Here is a 26,233-nt window from a genome sequence, read left to right on the forward strand (position 1 = left end):
GATAGGAACCCAGGACTGTCCAGCAGCAAAGTTCCTTTGTGGGCTTGGGAAAGAGTGGAGGAGCAGCGGAGATGGTGTAACAGGATGTGGGCATCTCATCTCCCCGGAGCAGGAGACAGCCAGAAGCTCTGGCGCTCACCCAGCACTCAGCTCCAATTTGTTTGCACACAGGCTTTGCTGGAAAATTGCATCCAGCCGGCCAGTTAATAAAAATCATCCTCGCAGAGCTCACCGGCAGCATTTGCTGAATGAGAGATGGATGCTAAATTATTCACTCTGCGCCATCGGAGCCGCGGCGCTGGAAGAGGAGGAAGATTTCGTGTTGTGCTGTCAGTTCTGGAGCGCTTCATTCTCAGGGCTCTGAGGCTGCCATCTGCTACTGAATTCACCACGAGAAACGGGGGGGAAAGCAGGCAGCGTTTTTAAGCACCGACTGCTCATCGTACAGCAGCTCTAGAACACATTTTCGAGCAGTCATGGGAAGGAGAAATCCAGGGGGAAGTGCGGAGTGGAAGGGATAATGTGTCACTCAGAGGATTCCACCTACACAGATGGAGGAGAAACATCTGAGGGCACCAAATGCCACCCTGCCTCTCCTGTCTGCCACGCCTGAGCGGTCGGGGAGAGGGCAGACGTAGCACAACCTTCTGGATGTGCAATTGGCCTTCACAGCCAGAAATTTTCCCATTTCTCCAAGTATCCAGCTGTTCTCCTTGGCTACTGAGCTACCTCTCAACCCCATCAAAATTTTCTTCAAAAAATTCAGAAAAATATATATATTTTTTTTTAATTAAACGATTGGCAAGGTGCTCAGCAGGGAGATCCTTGTTCTCTTACACACTAGAAAGGCTCTGAGGGCAAATTTTGGGAAATTGCTGTTGGAGGCATCCATGGCCAGGTGCTGTGGTGGAAGTGTTCTGGTGGCAGTGCTCTGGATGCCTGATCCGTGTTTGGATGCTCACCCAGTCCCACTGAGCAGTTTGTTTGATCAGGAACCAGACAGAGGAGACACAGCAGAGCCGAGCGAGGCCCCGCAGGCAGAGCTGGGGAGGCAGATAGAGCACCTTGGCTGGGCATGAAAGGCTCTGGGAGAACAAGGGAGGAGGAGACAACAAAAATCAAACAGGAAAACAAGGCCCTTGATCTGTTCCAAGACTCTCAGCACCGAACAGCAGAGATTTGGGGGGTTCAGTAAAGCTGGAGCAGAGGCCCAGACAGGAGAAGGATGAGGATGCAGCCTGTGGGTTCCCACAGAGCATCCCAGCGCTGGGAAGAACCCAAACAACCGCAGGAAAGGCCGTGAACTGAAAGCCTCTTCTTTTTTCTGCCTTTTCCCCGCAGGCCGTGTGCCCTTCCCTCAGCAGGACCCTGGGATCAGAGAGGAGAGGATGAGGGAGCTGGAAAACGAGGCTTAAGTTCATCTGTGCCTTGGACTTGAAGCATCCCCACGCTCAGGAAGACAATTCCTGAGGTGTCTGCAGCACCCCCAGCCCAGCCAGGCTGTGGGAGGTTGGCTTCCCATAACACACTGGATGTCCCCTGTGTCCCTCCCCAGAGCTCCCAGACGGGCTGAGGGCTCTAGGGAAGGCTGCAGTGGGTCTGGTGTGGAGGACAAAGGCAGGCTATAAACCAACTTCCATCCAGCAGGGAAAGGCTCCACAGGTTCCCTGCATCCCTGAGAGTCTCCCGTTCCACTGGCACCAAGGAACTGGGCTCCATCAGGGACTCTAGCACGGCCTGGAGCTGAGGACCGACAGCAGAAACACAACCAAAGTCAGGGGAGGGCAGGGCATGGGAGCCAGGAAATGCCCTGATGGATAAGGAGCGGGACACACACCCCCTCAGGAGTCTGCCTCTTTGGGGCTCAGGAGCTGCCCTTTGCAGTGCGTCGTGAGGTGAGGAGAAAAGCTGGAAAAAATGGCTGATTTTGGGGACAGATGCTTCAAAGCCACAGCCCTCCCCAGGGCGTGACCCGGACATGGTGTCCCACGAGCTTTATGGCTGAAGCTGTTGATTTTCTTACCCCTGTGCACCACATTTCCCACCTGGAGCCCCTGGACACAAGAAGGACCCGCTGATGGGAGGGGTAGAACCTGGTTGCCTCCCCTCAGCGCCTCGTCACGTGTGCCTTGACCACGGGACTGACCCTTCAGACACAGCGGCTCAGGGAAAAGGCCTCTGACACAAGCTCACATTTCAGTCTTGGACTCTTCCACCTCTCCCACCTCATCCCACCCATGAGCATGGACTGCTGACGCTGCTTCCTTCGTCTCCCAGCCACGTTCCTGCTGGAGAAAGGATGCAGCCAGAGGTTCACTCTCCACCTCTCTCTCCCCCTTTCCAAAGGCGGCCCCTCTGTCCTTGAGGAGCTGAAGGACATCCAAGAGGAAGGTGAAACCCCACAAAATTCCTGCTGGTGGAGCCCATGGAGCTGCTCTCCTGCCCTCACCCCTGGGACAAACAAGGACATTCTCCCTGGTTATTCTCCAGCACATCCAACTCCATCCAGCCCACTCCTCTCCCTTGGGAACACGGTGGGATTTCATCTCCAGCCTGGGGGGTGTTGATTTTTAATGCCGGTGTATTTATTTTTGCCGTTGCCCAGACCATTCCAGCCCCGCTTTATCTCCGGCGCTCTTTGACCCCCGCGTGTCAGGAGTTCAATCTGGGACGTTCCACTCTTTGCCCCCACTTAATTCTTTTCGAGCTGCTCGGCCTTTGAAACCTGGTGCCATATGCCAGCCCCAAAGAGTCCTGATCAATACCGGGGAACCACGTCCCTGTGACCTCGCAACCCGCCCCGAAAAGGGCAGAGGGCAGAGCCCAGCACTGGCCATGTTTTCATTACGGGCTTTGCTGGAGGGGGAGGGAGAGCTTTTCTTTCTCGCTTTCTTTCTTTCTTTTCATGGACGTGGCCCAGCTGGGACACTCCTGGCTGCCCGTCCCCTCCTCTGCCTCATTTAATGACAGCGAGTGCCAGGACCACCAATAATCAGGGTAACTGATGAGGTAAATGAGAAAACTCAGGAGCACACCTTGCTGTAAGAAAGAAATTGCTCCTGCCTGTCCCTTTCAGACAGCAGGGATGTTTGGGGGTGCGAAGTCTGGCTGCAATGGAGGGACCCACCAAAAACCCCAGAAGAGCCCTGGCAGGAGTGCTCAGGGCACCTGGTTTCTCTCCCCCAACCCCTTGCGTGGCCAGGTTCTATTCCGAGGAAGGGGTCCCCACTGAGGTGCAGCCCTGCCCTGGCCCAGGTGCAGGGAATGGTGGGCACCCTTCAGCCCACCTTCAGCCCGGTGCCAGGGCTGTGGGAGCTGGGACGTCTCCAGGCCCCTCAGTTTGAAGGCCACTCTTCTTTCAGGCCTAGGCCTTCCCCATGTCATTTATTGTCTCCTTTTCTCTGTTCGAAAGGTACAGCACCTGCTCTGCAGCCCGGCTGCTTTCATGTTCGGAACAAGGAGAACAGAGGGAAAGGAAAAAGCAGGTGGTGTCTCCTTGGGACACAAGGGCTTTGATGGGGCTGCTCCGAAGGGGAGACTTAACCCAGCTTTGCTCTGCCCCGGAGGAGAACCAGCAGCGAGGTCCCAGCCAAACCATTCCCCTGGCAACGGGCAGGGACCGCGTGTCCGCAGGATCTCTTCTGTGGGTCCCGTCCCCGTGGTCCTGGCAGAGCAATGCCAGGGATGGGGTGGCAGGGCCAGGCTGATGGTGCCAACGTCCCTGTCTGCAAGTCACCAGGACACCTCTGCCCTTGGGAGGACACGGTTCCCATGGGCAGTGACCCCTTCCCTTGGGAAGACGCTGTTTCCTGTGGGCAGAGGCCTTGCCTCGTGCCAATATCCACAGCCAGGAAAAATCCACTCCCCAGCACAAGCCCAGCCCGCCAGAGGGTGCAGGACAGAGCGTGGCCACCCCACAGCCGCCCCTGTGCCTGCCCAGGCCCCTGGGCTCTGAGCTCATCAGCCAAATCCCATCCAATCTCCTCACCCAGGGAATGGTCCCGGCCCCAAGGCTGCCAGAGCTCCAGGAGCATTTGGACAATGCTCTCAGGGACTGGGTGGGATTGTTGGGGTCTGTGCAGGGCCAGGAGTTGCATCGATGATCCCTGTGGGCCCTTCCAACTCAGGATATCCAATGATTCCGTGATTCCAGGATGTCCCCTTGCCCAGGTGTCTGCAGGGGGAAGGTGTGGCCCTGGCTCGGCAGTGGGAAGGCCGGTGGGTGATTTGGGATTTGCGGCAGCTTTGGCTGCTGTTGAAGGGTTTGGCCCCAGGGCTGTGCTGGCAGGGCTGTGCACACCAGTCCTCCCACAAGCTCCTTTCTCCTCACCTTTGCTTCCACCTCTCCACAGGAGCAGGGCCTGCCCAGACCAGGCTCTGCAGGAGCTCAGTCCCATCAGGAACAAGAGCACTTTTGAACAACCCTTGCAGTTTAGGGTCAGCGGTTTCTGCAGGACCCTCTTAGAGGAATTTTGGGGCATTTTTGAGCATAGTTATGCTGATGACTCACCCCTAATCCTAATGACCCAAAACCTGTGGGGTGAGAGCAGCACAGCCTGGCTGTCCCCAGGGTGTCTGGGGCTGGAGAACCAGGAAAACGCCCTCTTGCACTGGTCAGGACAAGGACAGGAGTGATGGGGCACCTCATCCTCTGCGCTCCTGGTGGCGGTGGCAAGGGCGAGCCATCCCCAGACGGAGGGCACTGCCACACACCAGCCAATTAACCCTTCTGGCAGCTTCCATTAAAAATAAAGGGGCCTGCAGGTCCCTGCTGGAGTGGCCTATTTTACGTGAGCATCTCCTTGGTTTTGCCTGGGCGGACGGCGTTCGGGAGGCAGTTATTTCAGGAAAGGGACGCTATAGATAACTGATCTGCCAGCCAGGTGTCATGTTCCTTCATTTATTTTCAATTACTTTGTCTCCGGAGCTCCACTGAGAGTTGCCTGGTGTCAATTCATTTGGTCACCTCCGTGCCTGCCGCGCGTCTCCGGAGCCGCTCTCCGGTGTGGTGTGATCCGTCCCCAGGGGAGGCTGTTACAAAACAGCTCTGCTTCTCTTTCAGCTCCAGCTCAGCCTCCGGGCCACCCCCAGCTCCATGACCCTGCTCAGGGTCAGCCAGGGGCTCTGGGAGCAGTGGTGTGAGCAGGCAGAGCAGAGAGGGGTTTGGGTGGGAGGTTCCTTCTGCTCCACGGGGTGACACGATGGTGACAAGCACAGGTGGTGCCCAGCCCCTCACCTGCGAAGGTCTCCTGCACAGCCCCTTCCCGTGTGCATGTGGCTGTCATTATGTGCAGGTGACAAGGACCTGAACCTCCCTGTCCTTTGGCTCGTTGCTCTGAAGTCCATTTGCCATTTGGAACGGGTTGGGTTGGAAAGGAGCTTGAAGATCATCTCGTGCCATCCCTGCCCTCTGCCCCTTGTCCTGCTGTTGCATGTCCTTGTAAAGAGTCCCTCTGTCCCCTCGGGGCTCACTCTAAGGTGAAGTGTCTTCACTCTCGCTTTCACTTTGGGCCCTTTTTACCTGCCCGAGCTGCTCTCCAAGTGTGATCCGAGCCATTCCTGGCGTGTCCCCAGCTCCTGCTGGCACCGCTGAGCTGGCAGGGCTGGTGACAGGGGCTCGCTGTCAGCAGCAGGGCCAGCTCAGCGCTGACGGTGACAACAGTGGGGACCAAGAAGGGCATGATGTCATTTTCAGATCCGCTGGGAAGTTTTCAGCAGCCACGTCTGGAAAAAAACATCATTTCCCCGTGAAAAAAAGGGCACATTTGCTCTGGTTTCAATGAGAAAGAAATAAATAGAAAGCCTGGGAGTGACTGTCCTTAATTGATTAGTCATTTCTGCAGATGATAATTGCACATCAAAAGACTGAGATCCTACTGTTCCATGCAAATGTCCTCACGGAGAGCAGCAAGGCACAGGGGAAGTGGATACAGGAAATAAATCCTTTAGGACCTCCCCAGGAGGATTCGGAGCTCCACATCAGGAAAACAGTTTTGTTCTAGACGTGCCTTGAAGAAACATCCTCAACCTCAGGCACATCCCAAGAGCGGAACCCGGAGAGGAAGGAGAGCAGGGAACACCCCAGTGAGGGGGTCTCCAGCCAGAGGAAAACAGCCCCGCCTCAGACACCAGTGCAGAGCTGTGCAACGTTCTGCAGCTGCTGCTCCAGGGGCTGGGACGTGGCTGGAGCCCAGGATGACCCTCAGCCCCGTGGTTCGGGGCATCAGCAGCCGCCAAGGCCAGAGTGAGGTGGCCGGAGGAAGGAGCCTCTCAGTGAGCAGGTTAAAATCAGAAGATGGACCTCCCACCCCTCCTGGGTTTTGGGCAGCATCCCCAGTTTCAGGTCCTTGGCCGTTTCGTGCACACCCTGGTTGTGCCGGGGGTGCCCAGGCCGTCCCCGGCCCCGGCTGCCACCCCGGCTCCGCTCCGGGCCTGCGGGAGGATCCAGCGAGCTGCCAGCCCTGGTGTCTGGCAAAGGAGGCTTGTGAGCATGACTCAGTCAGCCTCCAAAAGCAGCAGCGAAAAACAAGAATCTGCTGTGAGCTGCATCTTGATTTTTAAGCCAATCTCGTGATGTTTTGCAGGGCCAGAGTGTGGCTCTGTGATACCCGGGCAGTGCTGAAACCCGCAGGCGTTTTGGGGTTTTTTGGGGTGCAAATTGTCCTTTTTGTACACCTTGGGGTGCTGGAGACCCTCTTTCTTGCAGGGAGCAAACCCCCCACATGCCCAGGACTGCAATCACAGCACAGGTCGCCCTTATGAGGGGGTCATTTCTTGTCTGGGATATTCCAAAGGCTCCTGGCTGCCCTCAGAGCTGCCCCCTCAACCTTTCGATGCCTCCAGGGATTCCTAAACCTCACTGAGCAGCTCTGAACAGCGGCGGGGCAACATAAGAATGGCCTCTTGTCTCTGCCTGGGGCTTTGTGAGGCCAGAGGTGTGAGAGCCGAGAGGTGCCCTCAGCCCTACATGGAGCACGACCATGGCCAGGCAAGGAAGGGCTTCTGATGGTGGAGAAGCCATTCTGCAAATCCCTCCAGCCTGTGCTCCTGTCCCACGGTCCCTACAGCCGAGGGCGACAGCAAGGACTGGGTTGGACCCCCTGCCCGCTCCCACCCAGCTTCCCACGGGCATCACCTCCAGCACGAGTCAAACCCACCCATGTGCAATGAACCCTCCACCTCCTCATCCCCGCCGCCGAGGCAGCGGCACCGAGGATGCCCGGGGGACGCTGAACTCCCTGCTGCCCCAGGTACCGGCCACGGCAGCCGGGCTCGGAGCCGCTCCCCTCCGGTGTCTGAGGCGCGGGGGGACGGCGGGAGCTCCCTCCCGCTTTGTAGTCAGCGAGGAGAAATCGGCACTTTCGGGGCATGAGTCATCTGACCTATTTAGCCATCTTAGGGAGAGATGAATGACTCCTTCTGAGGGCTCCTCTCTCTCTCCTGTCTAGACAGCCAAGCTCTCGACTGCAAACACCTTCCCTGGCTCTCCTGAGCCCGCCAGGCTCCTTTCCGGGATGCGAGGGATGCTCCGCCAGGCACGGGGCTGGATCACACCTGGGCGTCCTCAGGGGGACCAGAGCTTGGCCTGGCTTCTCTTGCTCTGGGCAAGGGAAGATTTCAACACCAAAAAGGTGGGAATGCACTTCTGGAAAACACCGTCCGTGTCTAAGGAGGGTTTCGTGGAGCTGAGCTCGCTCGGGCTGTGCTGGTGCTGGGACAGGACAGGACAGGACATTTCAGCTCTGAACAACCCCTGTGTCAGCCAAGAACAGCTGGGGGTTTATTCCAGGCTAAACCCTCCAGGTGGCTCCGAACCCCAGCTCACCTGGGGCAGGTGCCATGGGATGCTCAATCCTGGGGAGCCTCTCCTTGTCCTCACACAGACGCAGAACAGAAAATGACTGTGCAGTTCAAAGAATCATGCTAATCTTAGGGGAAAAAAACTTTTTTTGCGGTTATTCTGTCGTTCCTGGGACCATCAGGACTTTCTTTACACAGAAGGAAAATGTTCACAGGAGCAACTGACATCTTTTCCAGGTTATCATGGTCTGTAGCTCACCTACCTCTGTCCCACGCTGCAGCTCAGCTCCTGAGCCTTCCTCCACAGGAGCACAGGAGAGAGACCCAGAGATGCCAGGAGGTTTGGTGGCACGAGGAGAGGGAAGGCTGGGGAAGGTGGCACCAAAGGCACCAACAGGGCTCTAACACAGTTAACACAAAGCTGCACATCTGGGAATGAAAGTGCTTGGCTCTGTCCAAAAAAGAGGGACTTTGGCACTGAAAGGAGCCAATGGGTGACAAATGGCCCGGAGCCATCTTTTGTTTGAAAAGCAGGGGAAGAGTGAGTCACAGCAGGGATTGGACTCACATCTGTGCTCCAGAGCCCTCAGGCACATCCTGGATGCTGGGGATGAGGCATTGGAACCGATTTTGGAAAGCATGCTCCGATACCAGAGACAGGGAAAGACAGGGAAGCAGCCTGGGAAAAGGGTTTCTGGTGAGAGACGTGGACAGTGCGTGGTTTCAATTCAGCACGGGGCTTGGGAAGGCCCTTCAGCACAAGTGTGGCCTGGGGAAACCATCCCAGGAAAGGAAGGACTCTTGCAGAGAGAGGAAACAGGTTCAGCCCGAGCCGAGGGGCAGACGCTGAAGCCAACAAATTAAAGAGGAATAAGGGGGGGCCACCAGCCGTGGGAGTGATCAGCCACCAAATCGGTGGGCAAGGCCCTGGTGCCCTGGAGGCGCTGGAATAAAGCTCCACCAGCCGTGTGAGAGAAGAGCTTTCGGTGAGCAGGGAGCCCCTCAGGATGAGGATGTCTGGACTCCGTACGAGCAGGGCTTTGGGATCCGCAGCTCTGTGACGTGCACAGGGACCAGAGGCACCAGCGAGGCCCAGGAGCTGCTGGGGTGTGGCCCAAAGTCCTCCTGGTTTGGGTCAAACCCACCTCCAAAAGTGCCAGCAGCAGGATGGGGAGGGAGCCAGGTCCCAGCTGCAGCTCCTCCTGCAGCAGACATCCCTGGCCCTGTGGCATCACCCCCTCTCTTCCGGCAGCAGGAGAGGCTTTGGGAGCATGTCGGAATCTCTGTGGGGTGACTGAAAGCCCCCAAGGACTCAGGAATGTCTTACCCAGGTCCCCCCACCCTTTGCTCCCGCCCTTTGCCACCGGAGCCAGCCTTTCCCCAGGAGACAAGAACCAGACCACGTTCAAAATTAATATATATTTTTATTGAATAGTTGCTCTAAGTGGGCTTGTGAAGCCACTCATAGAATCACTTCTTTCACCTCAGCAGTGGTTCTGTAACAGTTATCAGCTTTGCAAGAGAGGAAAACCAAACAGAAGAGGGTGCAGTAAAATAAATAGGTTTTTTTTTTCTTATCTTTAAAATAAACTTTTCAAATAAATACTTTGGTTTTTTAATTTTTTTTTCCCTTAAAAGGTACAAGAGTATTGTCAAAAAAACCAGCCATCAGGTTATAAACATATATTATACCTTATAGAAAGGGACTGGAATGGAGAGAGCCGGGGAGGGATCTTTACACGCTGTACAGAAGGGTTTTGTACCCAGGAACTCGGGATGAGAGCCTCGGGATCCTGGGGCTGTCCTGTGGAGCCCAGGGGGATCTTCCCAGGAGAGCTTTGTGCTGAGGACACCAGGGGAGGAGGAGGATGGGGGGCCGCTGCTAGGAGAGCATCCCGATGGAACGGGGCAAAGGGACAAGGTGGGGGCCGGCCAGGCCTGGGGCTTGGGGGGACCTTGGGACAGAGGGTGTGGGACCTCCTCGCGCCAGACCCAGCTCTGCGGGGTGGGATTGGTCCTGCTCATGACAAAACCCTTCGGGGGCAGCAGGAGAGGGGCCCAGCGCCGCCTCCCTCACACATTCCCGCTGCCCACTCCATCCAAAACCCCTCCTGCCTGCCGTGCCCCTCCAGGGAACAGCGGCGTTGTGCCCTCAGGGGACACTTCTGCAATGTCACCCCAGGCAGGAGAACAGATCCCAGCTCCCAGCGTGGCTCCAGGAGGGTTTGCAGGAGATCCTGGTGCTCACGGAGAAATACCCCACAGCAAACTGAGCCCCAAGAAGTCCCAGCTCAGGTTTGGGCCCCCTGGTTCAGTGAGCATCCCATGGGCTCCACGTGCTCCTCGGAGGAGCCAAGCCTGAGCTGGATCCTGTTAAAGAGCAAGCCTGAGCTTTGGGGTGGGGGTCAGCCCTTATCACATTCCTATCACAGACATTCCACTCCCAGCTCTGAACTCCTCCCAGCTTCCTCGGAACACCGCAGAGACAGAGCGGCAGCAGCGGTGCTGGGCACAGGGGTTTGGGGCACAGTGGGCTCCTTCCTCTGCCAGTCCCACAGCAGCTGCCCTCAGCCCCGGCTCACCCCTCTGTGCCACACTTCAGAGCCGTGCCCAATCTCTGATTCCAGGCTTTGGCTCAATGGCATTTTCCCTCCAGTCTTTGGGTTCACCCCTGGGCATGGGCAGGAGAGGACTCAGTGGGATTTTAGGGGAATCTGTGAGTCACAAAGAGCTCCCCCCTGTTCTCTGAGGCACTGATGTTTCTCAAGGATGAGTGCACAGCAGCCCAAGGACCTCTTTGGCCCTTCCAGCAGGAGGGGTGGGGGTGGGATGGGAGGACCCAGCCTGGCCCCCATGACCCGTCCCCACTGGGACTGATTTGCCAGTGGGGAAAAGGGGGAGTGGGACCAAGGGAAGCCTTGGAGGAAGCAAAAAACATCAGAGGGTCTTGCCTGGATGGAGCTTTGCACTCCTGGGTGGGAAAAGGAGGCTCTGGATGGGGAGCAGAGCAGGGGGAGCTCAGGTCCTGCTCAGCAGCTCCTGCGTCCTGCTCCTTTGGCACCTGAACCTCTTTCCCTGCCTCAGTCTGCCCCCAGCCCTGCGAGTTCCCTGGCAGAGGAAAGACAACCCAGGGATCCGTCCCTGCGGGAGAGCAGAGGGCTCCATGTGACGCTCCCAAAAGGAAACCAAAAAAGACACGTCAGGACAGAGAGAAACCCAACTGCTGGGACAGGCAGCTGCAAACAAACACCCCGAGCAGATGGATCTGACTCACAGAGGGTGGGGCAGGAAAGGGGCTCCCAACCCCAACCAGAACCGGGGCCCTCTCCGCAGGCAAACCAAACTGCCGGAGGTGGGGATGGAGCAGGATGGATCTGGTCGGAGGATGCTGGGAAAAGCTCAGGGAAAGAATCTGAGGCTGCCCACAGCCTTCCCCACCACGGCCGAGCCCGGTGAGCCAGAGCTTCGGGTGCTTCTCCTTGGAGAGCTTTTGGTGCTTCCCAAGCTCTCCTGAGTGCCGAGAGCGAGGAAGGGAAATGTGCCGAGGAGCCCCAGAGGGGGCGGGCAGCAGGAATTCCAGGTGAACACCTGCCCCCAGGAGCAGGGCAGAGCCCAGCAGGCTGAACTCCTCCAGCCCCCGGTCCTGCGCGTGGCTTTCGTGTCCGCCCTCAGTGAACACAAAGCCCTGCTCCGGTCCAGCAGCCCTCAGCGCCCAGCCGGGGCTCTCCTCCTCTCCACTTCCTACAATCATGGAATCATTCCTGCTGGAAAAGCCCTCTAAGACCTCTGAGTCCAAACATTAACCCAGCACTGCCGAGCCACCGCTGAACCATGCCCCCAAGCGCCACAACTCTGCAGCTTTTAAACCCCTCCCCTTCTACATGTCCAGTATCCCATCAAACGCATCTCCCAGGTTTGTCACTCCACGGAGAGGAGCCATTCCCGAGCCCTGGCCGTGCTCCTCAGCCCTCACCGGGCTCTGGTAGGAAGGGAGCTGCTGCACTGACCCAGAAAAAGCCCATTAGGTGGAAGCTCCTGGCAGTCCTGGCCTCCCCCCAGCTGCTGAAGGGAGCTGCGCTGCCGTGGCCGTGCCAAGCAGAGCTGGCTCTGGGGAGCGGATCCATGGGCAGCCTTCCCCTCATCCCCCAGCTCCAGCACCTGGGGGAGGTCACCCCGCGCTCGCATGACTTGGGAGGCCGTGAAAATGATGAAGCTTCACATGTTGAGTCATTCCACCATCAGGAGAGGAAGCAATGAATTGCAAAGATACAGAGGTGGTAACTAAATTTACAAGTGGGATCCGTTTAAAAGGGAGGAAGAAAAAAAATCAAAGTAGAGCAAGTTGGAAAATTCTGTTCATTAGTTTTCTTTAAAAAGTTTCAATGAACTGTTTCACATTCTCATTCAAGGGAGACGGTTCCTCCAACCCACAGGGAAAAAGGGACCTTTTCTCCCTAAAAAATGCTCTCTGGTTTTCATGAAGAAGGAGTTTAATCAGCACCAATAGAAGAGTGAACTGAGCCTTCCAAAGGAAGGAGACTCCTGGAGGATGTGTCTCCCCACAACACCACCTGGAAGTAGGGAGCCAAGCAATCATTGGCATGAGGATAAATATATTTGCAATGTATTTTGTATTTCTGCCACAGGAATGGTCTCAGAGGGGCTCACACACCTACAGGGCATCCTCTGAGGAGGTCGTGGCCTCAAAATCCAAATGATTCCAGAGTCCAGGCTGGCCCCAGGGATATACAATGCACAGATGGGGCTCTGTCCCTCCCTGATGCCAGGAGGTTCCTCTGTACCCCGGAGCATCGTTCTGAGGTACCCACAGATCTTCCCACATCCCCCCCCGGGCTCTGGGCGACGTCAGGGGGAGGATTTCACTTCTGTCCATAACACTCTCCAGCACAAACCTCCCACCAGGGATGGGACTCATCCCCCTTCCCCTGGGAGCCTCAAGTTCAATGTTTGGGTGCCATTTGAGTCAAGGGAGCCGGGCACTGCCAGCCCAGGATTTAGTGAATAATGCTTCCAAGCGGGATGAATCACTCCCTGGAATCGCTTTTCCCCGCAACAGAGGGAGCTTGGATCCACCACAATTTTTAGAAAGCGAATGGATGGAAAGAGGAGTCCCACAGTGAGATTCCACTTCTGCCTCGCCCCTCAGCCAGCACTGAATCCCCCCTCCCTGCAGAGCAGACCCCCAGACAATCCCTACTCCTCCCTCTCCCCCCTCCCCTTCCCCGGGAATCAAGGGTCTGGGATTAGCAATGAACTGACTGGGAAATCATCTTTTCCAGCGTGTGCAAGTGCACCAGGAAGCCAAGCCTTGTACCTGGCACCGTTCACAGCAGTATCATGAATATTATTAGTAATAGACCTACCCATCCTAACGTTATATTTATATATACAAAAATAGATCCACAGAACTCTACGGGAAGAGGCGGCTGGGAGGAGGCGATGGCCGGGCCCCGGGAGCTGGGGCTTGGAGAAGCCAAGGGATGTGTTGCATATATTTCTCCAGGGGCACCATTCCCTCCTCTCTGTGCTCACACACCTGGCAGGGGGCACAGGCAGGCAGAGCCGAGCTCCAGGACACCACCCCGGCGTCAAACCCCCCCGAATGATGCCAGCGGGGTCACAACCAGCAGCTGGCACTACACAGAGATGGGGCTGAGCCCAGGACCACCAGGAGTCCCCCAGCCACAGCAACCAGTCGGGGTTATTTCATCCCAGCAAGGAAACGCGGAGCCCTGACCCGGATTCCAGTGTCCGTCTGCTCTGCAGATGGCCCAGCCCCAGGGCTTGCTCCAGCCCCATTCCCGGTTGTCCGTGGGTGGCACAACCCCCTCAGCGAGGCGAGGACTCAAAGCAAACCTGGCGGGGAGGCAAGGTCGGGGTCCCCAGCTTCGACACCCCCTCCTGCTCCCTGTGTCCTCCAGCCCCACGCAGGGTGACAGAAGGCCCCGCTGGGGAGTCCCCGGAGCGGTGGCTGCTCACAGTTGGCTTTGCCATATTGTTTTAAAGTGAATTCAGTGCTGGTGGAAGGTACCAGATCGGGGTTGAGCACGGAGCCGGTGCCTGTGGCATCTGCTGGGTGGTGGGATGGAGCCGGGCGGCAGCTCCCACCTCAGGCAGCCCTCCAAGGCCAGGAGAAATGAATGGCAATTTCCAAGCAGCTCCTTGTTCTCAGCCAAATCCCAGAGGGGACCTTTCCCTTGCTGCAGTCGGGCAGGAGCGAGTGGGCTGGGCTGCCTCCGATAGCTCCTTCCCCTGCCAGAAGGTTTCTAAAGCTTCCCACACCTTCTCTTCCTCTTTGAGACAGAAAAACACGGTGCCACCTCATTTTGGAGCTCGCTCGCTTCTCCCAGCGGCTTCCAAGCCTGGAGGGAAGCCACTGCCACTGGTGAGACCCCTGGGCACCCCAGTCCCTGGGGGAAAGGGACCTATGGCCACCTGAGAGGAGAAAGGCCACCCACGGAAAGTGCTGCAGAGGGAGAAAGAGTGGGAGGAGGAGGTCTGGCTCTCGAGGGGCTCTTGCACAGGGAGGCACTGACCTGTCTCCTCCCCCATGGATAAGGGCCACGCTGTGGGGCAGCTCCTAAAACTGCGGAGAGCAGAGTCCTGAGGAGCCTCGGGTCACCCTTGCCGTGGGGGCAGAGCCCCAGGGACCCTCCGGGGGACCTTTCCCTGGGGGCCACAGCCAGGGAGGGCACCCTCGGCTCGCTCTGCCTCTCCTGGCCCTCTCCCGCATGTGCAAAACCACTGCCGCCCCCCAGCTCGGTGCCAGCTCCCCCGGCCACCCAGCCAGGGTGTCCCAAAGCCTGGGGGACCCCCGGGTCACCCATCCCAATCCCGGCAGGTGATGGTGGGGGGAGGGGGGGCACTGCGGAGCGGAGGAAGCCGAGGGAGGAGGGGCACGGAGGAGAGAAGAGGAGGAGGAGGGGGAGGAAGAGGAGCAAAGCCCGCTTCTCCTCCTCGGGAGGGTCATACCGGCTTGTCCAGCGTTTTGGGGAAGGGCGTGCCGCTGGCGGAGGAGATCTTTCTGCAGACCGTGTTGGTGTGGCTCTGGCAGCGGCAGCCGGGGCGTTTCAGGCCGTCATAACCCCGCTGGCAAAGTTTGAGGCACCCCAGGGTGGGAAAGTAGCAGCAGAGGCAGGGCATGAGGAGGGACAGGACGCTCATGGCAGCCCAGCGGGCGCAGCAGGAGCCCGGCCCGCAGGAGCAGGGGTCGTCGGCGCAGGTGTCCTCGTCGTCGGTGGAGCAGTGGTAGAAGAGCCCCTTGACGCAGCAGAGGCAGGTCCCGTAGTCGAGGAGGCTCTCGGCGGAGCAGAGGCAGCGCTGGTTGCAGAGCCAGCAGGAGGGAGGCTGCGGGCCGCCGTGCACCGGGCGCAGCGGCAGCGCCCGCACGCCTCGCACAGCAGCAGGTGCCCGTGCGCCGGGGCCGGCTCCGCGCCCGCCTTCCGCGGCGACTCCTCCGCCTTCAGCTCGCCGGAACGGGGCTGCGTCCGGACCAGCGAGTGCCCGGAGTGCGACGGCGTCAGGCTGCTCAGCAGGCGCTGCTCGGAGGCCGCGGTGCTCTGCGACACCGAGCTGGCCGTGCTGGAGTGGCTCAGGTGCGGCTGCAGAGGTGGCATCTGGTGCTGCTGGCTGTGGCTGCGGTGCAGGTCCTGGAAGGTGGAAGACGCCAGGCGGTCCTGGGACCACTCCTGCTTGTGCGGGGGCTGGGACAGCGAGGGGTTGGAGCGGGCTTGCTGGAAGCACGCCGCCGGTCTCTCCACGTAGTTGTTGCTGGCACGGATGGAGCGGATTTGGTCGATGGACAGGACCTGCTGGAAGTCCTCGGCGGGTGGGTCCATGGTCTCGTCACAGCTGAGTTCAGCCACGCTGGAAGAGAGCTGCATTTCCAGGAGCTGGGGGACCCTGCGGCATCAGGGCACATCTAAAAATCCTAAAGGATGGGGCAGGAAGAGAGAAAATATTCCTGTTACGGGATCCATCCATCCGAATCATTGAATCACAGACCGGTTTGGGATGGAAGGGACCTTAAAGCTCGTCTCATTCCAGCCCCCTGGACCTTCCACTGGACCAAAGCAGGACACAAAGGCTGGCTGGAGAACTCCAAATGAAAGGATTTCCAACAATCAGACCCGGAGTATTTCTGTGCCTGGGAATACTTAGGCTGGACGCATCCCAAGGGAAGGGCTGTCGGATCTGCCCCTCGACCCCGGCGGGCACAGCCTCTCCCCGTGCTTCAGAGCCTCTTGTGTCCTTCCAGAGGATTTCCCACCCCATCACCAGCACCTCCTTCTCCTTGCCCAAGAACACGTGCTGGCCCTCTCCAGAGGAGGGGAAATGGGAAGCGGTGACTTATCCAGAGGCATGGCAGCGCTGGGAACGGCGTCTCCCTCAGAGCAGGGGCTCTCTCTGCTTTGGGGGTTCCCAGCACACCCTGAGCACTGGGAGCACTGGGATGGGGAACCTGAGCACAGCTAACTTTAGGCAGCAGCAGTGACAAATCAGAGTCATGGAATCGTTAAGGTTGGAAGAGCCCTCTGACATCAGCAGCTCCAACCATCAACCCAGCACCACCACCACGTTCACCACTAAACCATGTCCTCGAGTGCCACGTCCACTTTTTTTTCTAACACTTCCAGGGATGAAATTGCAACTAATGAGCCCCACGTCTGGCCAAGGAGTCCTGGTGGACGGCAGCATCCCTTTACCCCATCCACAGTCCAGGAGCCAATTTACCCCACCAGGAGCATTGGGAAGGGCAGGTTTCCCTTCAAACCTGGCACAGACAAGAGGGAAGGCAGCTTTGGCACAGGCAGGCCCCATCGTGCCCCTCACACCACCCTGCCGTGCCCTTTGCCGTTGTTTCCAGGACATGGCATTTCCCGGGTGGCCATGCTGGCAGCAGAGCCTGCTGTGCCCAGGAACATCAGCACCACCGAGGGCCGTGGGATGGGGCAGGGAGGACCCCATGTCCCACCACTCCTCGTCCTGGCAGGCTTCACCCCATGGCACCATCTCCAAACCCTGCTCTGCCAGACCCCGTTGGGGACAACCCTCGGTGGGGCTGGGAGAGGAGAGGGAGCAGCGGGCTCGGGAGCCATGGGACAGCTCCTGGCCTTGGGAGTGAGGGAGACACAGAGCTCCCGCTCCGCCACCTGCACACGGAGCTGCCCAGGAGCGCCCAGAAGATGGACATCGCTCGCTGTGCGCCAGAACCCAGCCACGAGCTTCCCCCCAGCACTTCCAGCCCAGATTTCCATATGGGATACGTGCTTCCCGTGCACAGGCAGCTTCCCCGGGACAGAGGCGTTCTTTGCTGGCAGATCACAGCAGTGATCCCTCAGTGACACGGACATTGTCGCGGTGCCAGGGCCCGCAGGAAGACGCCGCTCCAGGAGGAAGCTCCCTGCGGCGTTGCCCACGCTCAGCAGGACGGGGCGGCCGCCACTTTCAAGTAGGTGAAGGGGCCACAGGTAGAATCTGCTCATGCAGCAGAGAGAGGCAGAGGGAAGATTGATTTTCATTAGCTAGGCTGACCTTGAGGAGCAGGCAAAAGCAAAGGCAACTTACTTTGACTGTTCAAGCAAGATCTCGTCTCTCCCATCCCCCTCTCCGGAAAGAAAAGGCAACTGATCCTCTCAGATTTGGGTTTTTCCCCCCTCCGTGCAATTCCCCGTGGGGGGGGGGGATGCAGGCAGTGAGGAGTCGCTCACCCAGGACACCCACAAGTGATTTGGGTACCCTCTTCTGTCACAGCAATACCAAGGTGAATTCAGAGGGCACGGCTGACCCAGGGAAGGTTTGTGGGCGCCCTGCCGGGATGGGAACAGGCCAGAGGCAAAGCTCTCCCGGCTGTCACCTGCTGCCACCAAGCTCCTCACCTGGGAGGGTCTTGCTAAAGCACAGCTGGGGGACCTGAAGCCCCAGTGCTCCCTGAAGAAGGATGACCCATCCCAGCCTGCAGCCGGGGATGTGCAGAGGGGAGCAGGGAGCAGCCTCGGTGCATTCCCACAGCCCTCATTACCCAGATCCTGTCGGGACGGGATCATTCAGGGGACGATGCAGGTTCCAGCCCGGAGCAGCTGCTCACACCCGGGTGTCCATCCCCACTCACCTGGGCTCAGTACTTGGGCATTCGGACTTGGCCAGTGAGACCAACCCCGTGAGGGTCCCATGGGGACCCCCAAAGGGAGACACCCTGCAGAGGGTCCCACTGCCCTGGAGCCAGTGGGGCTGGGAGATAAAGGGCAGCCAAAGGGCTGGCCCAGTACAGGGAACCCCAATCCTCTGAACACCAGGAGCTCAGGAGGCACGAGGAGACCCCTGAGCCCGGCTGGGGTGGGAGGGACACCGCGAGGAGGAACCGAGCCTCGGGGACATGAACGGAGAGGAGCTGGCCATCGGCTGTGCCAGACACTCCAGATCTGGGGGCAGGGCTCAGACACAGCATCTTGGGAAGGACAGATGTTGGGAGCATCCCCAGCGCTGGGCTGGGGCCCGAATGCCCCCAGAGCTGTGATTCCGGGTGCAGGGATCAGGCAAGGACCTGGACTTGCTGGCTGGGGGCAGGCAAATGTCCCTGTGGGAACCAAGGGGAGCTGGGCAGAACATCTGTGGGTCCTCCAGAGGGGCTGAATGACCGGAGCTGGAACCCCACTTCTCCCTCCTCCCCACCCCGGGACAGCCCAGTATCCCCCGCTCCCTCCCAGCCCTCCCAGCTCCAGCCCGATTCCAGGGCTGCAGTCGGTCCTTATCCCAGCCCACCGAGCTGAGCATCCCCGGGGCTCTGCTGCACCCCTCCCTGCCTACCTGCCCGGCCCTGGGGCGTCCCCCCAGCCTCCTCCTCCTCACACCCTGCCTGCCAGGCGGGCATGCCAGCCCCGGAAACCGGGCCAGCTTTATGGCCACCACCAGCCCCAAACATATAAAGTTCGTGTGATAATGGGCCAGAGGAGGGATCGTAAAAGCAAATGATTTACAGGCTGGAGGTGGCTGCGAGCCGGGGGCAAGCGGCTCAGGGCGCCAGGTGGGAGAAAAGGGACCCCCTCACCGTATCTGGGTGCTGCGGGGTGGAGCGAGGTGCCGGGGGGAGGCTGAGCCCCCGGCCCCACTCAGCGCGTAGCCCACGCGGGGCTCGCACCCGGCGCGGTCCCGCAGCCCCTCCACGCACACGCAGCCCCCGCGTCCCCGGGACCCCCGGGCCCCGCCGCGGCCGCGGCCCGCCCGTGTGCGGGGCAGCCCACGCGTGACTCGGACCCACACGCGGCCCCGGCCCCACCACGCGCACCCCACGAGTGTGCAGGACCCCAACCCCCACCGCGCGGAGCCGCAGCTTCCTTGCACAGCCCGTGCGCATCCAGGGACCCGCGTCCCTTCAGGAACAGCCCACGCGTGCCCAGGACCCCCGCCCGCCCGGCCCACTCGCGTCCCCCCGCCGCGTTCCGCCGCCGTCCCGCAGCCCACGCGTGTCCGCGCCGGGCGGACTCACCCCGCAGCCGCCGCCGCCGGTCCATCCGCCCGCGGAGCCCGAGCGCGGCGGGGGCAGCCCCGGGGCGGGCAGCGGGGCAGCCCCGGCCCCGCAGCCGAGCCCCGCGCCGCGGGCAGCGGGAGCGGCGGGGGGGCCCCGCGCTCGGTGGGAACGGGAGGCTGGGAGGAGGGAGGAGGAGGAGGGATGGAGGGAGGAGGGAGGGACCTGGTGCTGCCCAGGAGCATCGCGCTCCCCCTCGCTCTGCGCTGCCTTCCCGGAGCTCTTAACGCTTTACCCAAGTGGCGTCATCCCGCTGAAATGGACTCGGCCCATTAGCGGCCCCGCAGAGCCCCGCAGCGCTCCCCAGGCGCCGCTGCCGCCCAGCCCCGCCGCGGGATGCTCAGCCGCTATTTAAACGCTTCCGTCTGCCCCGGGCTCCGTGTCCCTCCCTGCGCCCCTCGGGATGGCCCTCCCGCGCCCCGGGCCGGTGTTCCCCTGCGCCCACCGGGACAGCTCCCCTTGGGGACGCAGCAGAGACACGGGATGGGCTGGGGGCAGTGTGACACCGTGGGCAGGTCGTGTCGGCTTGGGCCGCAAAGGGCCAGGAGCGGCTCGGGATCCGCCACCTTGGGCTTGATCCATAAATCACCGTGAAACGGGCACAGTCACCTCAGGGAATCACGAAAAAGGTGGGAAAAGACCTCTGAGGTCATCGAGTCCAACCTTCTGCCAGCTCACCTCTTCCCAGGGGACACCAGGGACAGCCCAGGTGCCATCCACCTCCGATACTTCCCTGAAGTCCGAGTCCGCACCTGAATTAGCTCCTGTAAGAGACGCTCAGGGCAGAGAGGCTGGAAAGCAGCTTTTCCACGCTGAGACCCACAGAATCAGCCCACACACGTCCCACTCTCCCAGAAACAAAAAGCTTGGGCTCACAGTCCAAGCAGGACCTGGATCTTCCATCCCAGAGGTTTTCCCAAGTTGCTGCATGCTCCCTCCTTGCTGCTTTCCCTGACCGTGGCTCAGGAGCACCAGGGATCCTTGTGACACCCCTCAGCCCTGTTTATAAGTAAAGTGGACCTGGATTGACAGTCCCAAAGACACAAGGCCACCCTGACGACACTGGACGTCACCTACGGACCCCACCAGAGCCCCCACACTCCCTCCTCCATTCCTCTTCCAGGGTGGTCACGCATCCTTCCTGGGAGTGCTCACCAGATGAGCAAAGAGACATCCCCAGCTCAGGGAGGGCTCGGAACCTGTCTCAGACAGGTGAAGATGAAACCACCAAGCCCTCAGGCCCCCCAGCCACGTCCCCAGCAGCACAGGACCCCCTCGGGGCAGGCAGGTCCCCAGGCTGGATGGCAAACACAGGGTCCGAGTGTGTGAGAGCAGGATGGGGACAGAAGGGAAGAGAAGGACCTGGAATCAGAGGGATAAATCCGGCTCTGCCACTTGTGGCTGTAACAGATGGGACAAACAAGGATGATCCCACAGACCTCAGGGGCTCCCTCCCAGCTGATGCCAGCAGAAGCACTGGAATCCCCCCAGCTGGGGCCAGTGAGTCCACTGTCCCACATGGTGCCCAGCTGAGCCTTTCCAGCCTAAATTTTAGGCATTTCTAGGCTGAGGGTTTCTCCATCTCCATGGGATCCCACCAGGGATCCTCCTCCAGGAGTTTCTCCAAGAAGAACGAGTCCCTGAGAGCATCCCTCAGCCCCGGCTCCAGCTCAGAGCCTTCAGGCTGAATCCCTGTGCGCTCCCACCGGCCCCTCCTCTTCTCCCCATCGCTCTCAGTTCCGTCTTTAAAGGCACAGAAAGGATCCAAGCTGCCCAATTCCCAGCCAGCTGGCTGGGAGCACCTGACTGCTGGGAGCACGTGTGATGTCCTCCCTTTCTCCCAGCCCAAATCTCTCACTCCCACCTTGAGGTGCCGGTGATTCAGGCTTCCCTCGCTGGCTCACAGCATCCCAGGGCAGCCTGCGTCGTGCTCAGCCGGCGCCGCTTTATTCCTCACTCGCTGCCGAGGGAGGGCCAAAAAGGCATGAATGCAGAGCTCCCGGGAGGAGTGGGAGGGTGGGAAGCGCAGGGAGAATAGCAGCCTCCCGGTGAGTTATTGACCACGGCACCGCTGGAGAGGAGGGCTGGGAACCCGCGTGCGTTTGCAAAGCAGGAAAGTTTAGAGCCTCCCCCAAGGGAAGGGTCTGGGATGGAGCCCCCCTGCTTTGGAGGGGTTTTGGCTGTTGGGAGAGGGATGTGGTTCCTCCTGAGGAGCTGTGGCGGAGGAAGGTGTGAGGCTTCTGTAGGTTCCTGGCCATCTCTCCCCTCGTGGGGTGTGTGGGAGCAGGGACTGAACAGCCCTCCCACAGCCCACGCTGCGCCCCACGCTCTGCACCCCACCCCAGCTCCTCAGCTCACCTTTGGGATTGGTCCCACCCCTCGTCCCAGTGGAAATCCACCACCTTGCAGCCCATGAACGCCGCTGGGGTCCTGCCCAAAGGGATGGGCAGAAGCAGCTCCTGCGTGTCCCATTTATGTTTGAGGCTGTCAGTGCCCGTCCTCCCTGGGCAGCTGAGAGCACCGAGACACCGACATCGGGATGGACATCCCGGGGTTCCCAACTCCAGCTGAGTCTGCTCAGCAGGGCCCCAGCTCCTGTTGCAGACCCCTGCATTTGGAGAACTCCCATCCCCACCAATCCCCACAGATCATCAGCAATTCCTCCCCACTCTGCTCTTCCCATTCTCCCTGCATGTCCCAACATCCCCAAAAGCATGGGGAGTCACTCACTTTCATTTCCCTTCCCAAAAAGTGTTTCTCTACATCCACACCTTGGTCACAAATCCGAAGGAGCTCTGAGAACTTAGTTGGGATTTTAAAACAATCAGGAGAGCTCGGCACCATTTTCCTCACAGATTTTCCAGCCGCCTCTGAGCCTGACCAGCTCCAGCCCTGCCTGAGCCCACAGCCAATTCACCCCTGGGAATCAGCCCGGGAGTGGGCAGGAGAGCAGGACATCCCAGAGCAAGGCTGAAGCTGCCTGGTGTCTCCTGCTGCTGTTTGCCAAGCCTGGGCGCAGGGGGAGGGTAATTCACCTCCAGTTAAAGATGATGCAGGGGAGGGAGAAAAAAAAAGAGAGAGGAGAAAGAGAACACGCGATTCCCCTGATTCAATCAGCCAGAAACAAGGAGGTGCTGGTGCCCTCTAATTTGGAGATTCACAGATTTTAGGGCCAGAAGGGACCGTGATGCTCATCTAGCCTGACAGTCTGTATTATGTAAAAGCCACTTGAAGCCAGACAGTGCCACGAGCTTTTCAGAAGCAACAGCCAGCACTGGGGAACTTATTAAAGGATTGTGATTCTCCCGAGGTGGGGACATGTGGCTCCCAGCACGCTGGGAGAGGAGGAGGCCAGGTACACCCACCCGGCTGGGCTTCGGCTGAACAGACGGCAGCGCTGGGGGAGAGGAAACATCATTTCCCTTCCCTGTCATGCACCTCCTTCTCACAGAAAGAGGGATAAGCACGGGAAAAAACAACTCCTTCCTTGTGTTTTCCTTTTGAGTGTTCCCTTGTCCCTGGGAAGAAAACAAGGATGCTGGCCCTGAGCTGTTCTTTGCCCGCTTTGGGGTCAAACCCCACGGTTTGCAGTGCAGCTGTGGGAGCTGAGCCTGCCCCTCCGGGAGCCGGAGCCGGAGCTGCGAGCTCAGCCTGCAGCAGCCGGAGGTGTAGTCATTGACTGCAATGAGAGTTTCCCTCTGAAGATGGAGCCAGGCAGCATAAAACATCAATAAAGCGCTCAGGATGCGTCCCTTAATGAGCTGAGATTGTAACACGCTGCCAGAGCCTGCCAGAGCTGCCCATTCTGTCGGGAGAGAGGAGCAGATTCTGCTGGGGAAGTGTTAAGTGGGTCCTGCTGACTCATTGATGCAGATGGTTCCGGCCCCGCGCCGAGCAGGAGCAGCGTCTCCAGGGGCTCTCCAGTGAGCAGGGATCCGGCACCTCAGCCCAGCCCGAGGGGGACAGTAGGACAGGGAAATGATTTCCCATGGCGCGATTTCCCGCTCCCGCCGTGTACAGCGAGCGCCCAGTGCTGGCTGTGCCTGTGCATCGTCACCATGAGGGTGGGCAGGCCCTGGCACAGGGTGCCCAGAGCAACTGTGGCTGCCCCTGGATCCCTGGCAGTGTCCAAGGGGTACAGCTTGGATGGGGCTTGGAGCAGCCTGGGACAGTGGGAGGTGTCCCTGCAGGGGATCAGAACTAGAGGATCTTTAATGTGCCTGCCAACCCAAATCGTTCCGTGATTCCATGGTCTGTGGGCTCCCCACGCTTCTGCAGCAGCTCTTCTTCCACAGAACAGGTTTGTCCTGACGAGGCCCGGAGCCACATTCCCCCCCCCTCCCCCCCCAGCAGAAGAAGTAGATGCAGCTCAAGCAGTGTTGAATCCAAAGGTGAGACCCCGACCCCGAGCTCCTGGGGAACCTGAGCAGGGTGGGTGAGGAGACACTGAGATGTAAAGGGATGGGTGATACAAGCATTGCCTTGCTGGGAAATTGTTAACTCCATCTTCCAGCTCCCTGAGAAGCATCTGGGCACTGCTGTGCCTGTGGTACAGCTCTGGAGCTGGATCCTGCCCAAAACCCACTGCTACACTCCCATTGGGGAATCAAGGGACAAAGGGCCTGCACCCTCCAGACCCTGAATGTCCCCAGAAAGCCCTTGGAGCACTGGTTCCTTTGCCAAGTCACACCCTGCCTCTGCAAGACACATTTCTCACCCAAGCCATGCCTTTGTGGCCTCTTCACCCCTGCCTTGATGGGGATGTGATGCTCCCATAGCGTCTTTTCTGTCCCCAAGCCCTCAGGGCCCTCTCTCTCCCCGGATTCTCTGCCCTGTGCTCCCTATGATGCTCCTCAGGCAGTCCCAGATCATTGCTGGGAGCAGTCACCACCCACTGCTCCAAGTCTTCTTCTTCAGGCTTTCCAGTGATCCCAGACGGAACTGCACTACAAGTACCATGTGTACCAGGGATCCCACATACACCAGGGATCCCACACGTACCAGATACCCCATGTGCATCACGTATCCCGCATGTACCAGGTGCCCTAAAAGTCCCAAATGTCCCACATGTGCCATCTCCACCAGGGATCCCACACGTACCAGGTGTTCCATGTGCACCAGGTATCCCACATACTCCAGGTATCCCACGTGTACCAGATATCCCATGTGCCCCAGGTATCCCATATACACCAGGCACCCTACATCTCCCAAATGTGTGAGGTATCCCATGTGCACCAGGTATCCCTCAGGTACCACACACCCTACATCTCCCAAATGTCCCGGGTATCCCACATGTCCCAGGTATCCCGTGTACAGCAGGGTATCCCAGGTATCCCAGGTACAGCAGGGTATCCCAGGCACACCGGTGTACCCCGCGATCCCTCCTGCTGCTGCTCCAGGCTGCTCAGCTCCCCCGGAGCAGCCGCCCCACCCACCCTGCAGCTCTCCCAACCCTTGCTCCCCCCCAAGCCCCAACACCCGTCCTGAGCATCTTCCCTCACCTGGGCACCACCCTTCCCGCTCCCACACCCCACGGAGCAAGCCCCGCTCCCCAGGGATGGAAGGGAGGCGCCGGGGGGAGGCAGCTCCCCCCAAATTCTGTGCCTTCAGCACTTGGAGTCCCCGTTTCAATGTCACTTTAACTCGAGCGCGCGTGTGCCGGGGAGCAGGGCTCCGTATTAAATTGCCAAGCTGGTCACATGCTGCTGGGATTTGGCCGTAGCTAAGCAGCACCGCCCCCGCAGTCACTTTTTTGGCTGGTGACTCCTCTACTCGGCGTAAGGCAGAGCCGGCAAAGAATAGGAGAAACCGGAGGGGGAAGGAAAAAAAAAATTAATAAATAAATAAGAAAAAACCAGGCGAGTCATTGTGAATGTCAGGAGCTCCTCGGCTGCGGGTGTGACAGCGATCCTCCCCCTCCAAACTCGCTCCGGGTGACAGCCAAAGAGAGGATTTCATTAGGATCTGGTAGCAGGCTATTTTCAGAGCTGACATCCTACCCACGGCTAAAAATAGCTGGTCCCCTCCACGCAAACCAGGGTTTCTGTTCTTTCAAACTTTAATAAACCCCGGTGAGGCTCAGACCTTCCTTTCTCCCCACACTTTGCTCCGTTCCTTGCTCCGTTCCTCTCCACCATTCCTTGCCTTCCCTGTTCTCCACCGCTCATTTCCCAGGTGTCTTCTTTGCTCCGGTCCAGTCGCCGGTACCAGAGTGGGGATGGAGCTGTCACCGTGGCAGGGCTGAGGAGCCGAGCGCTGGGGTCACCTCCTTCCCTAAAGCAGCGTCCTGCAGCCAGCTCAGGGGCTCTGGGAGGCCGGGCAGGCAGAGAGGGCTTCACCCTCCGAGATGCTGCCAGGCACTGGCAAGGAGCATCCCTCTGGAGCCTGGAGCATCCCTCTGGAGCATCCCTCTGGAGCATCCCTCTGGAGCCCAGGATGCTCCAGGGAGGGAACACCCACTGCCCCAGGGTATCACCCCCACCACAGGAAGACGCTTCGCTTTGGTGCCTGATGCTCACGTGGAGATGATCCCAGGATCATTCCAGGATTGTGGAAAGGATCCCAGGGCCCATGGCTGGGCTGCGCTCAGGGGGTCTCAGCATGAAATTGTCCCACCTGTAGAGAGCAGCTCCAGCACTTGGCCACAGTCACCTCTAAGAGGGCTCTCCTGAAAACCCTGCCTAGCCTAAAAACCAGGTCCCTAAAACCCTACCCCGTCTGTCCCTCCCTCCCCAGGGCTCACAGAGCCACTGCAGCCGCCGCTGCTGCTGCTGCTGGCCCCCTCCCCGAGGGGCTGCTCACAATTCCCTCCCTTCATTAGCACCGCCACCTCCGAGGCAGGTACAGGTATTTATAGCCAGCACCTGCCCCCTCCTCCGGCTCTGCTAC

General features: G+C 59.4%; 1 protein-coding gene across 1 annotated transcript; it reads right to left on the reverse strand.

Annotated features, from left to right (window-relative positions):
- Positions 1 to 9,204: 9,204 nt before the first annotated feature.
- Positions 9,205 to 21,400, reverse strand: LOC120412033 (protein sprouty homolog 3-like). The gene is given in 3 exon segments (XM_039572120.1): positions 9,205 to 15,167; positions 15,170 to 15,751; positions 21,210 to 21,400. Coding segments are annotated over 2 exon segments (915 nt in total). The 5' UTR covers positions 15,705 to 15,751; positions 21,210 to 21,400; the 3' UTR covers positions 9,205 to 14,787.
- Between the last annotated feature and the right edge of the window lie 4,833 nt (positions 21,401 to 26,233).

The sequence above is a fragment of the Corvus cornix genome, chromosome 4A (genome assembly GCF_000738735.6).
Source record: "Corvus cornix cornix isolate S_Up_H32 chromosome 4A, ASM73873v5, whole genome shotgun sequence".
NCBI classification, from domain to species: domain Eukaryota; kingdom Metazoa; phylum Chordata; class Aves; order Passeriformes; family Corvidae; genus Corvus; species Corvus cornix.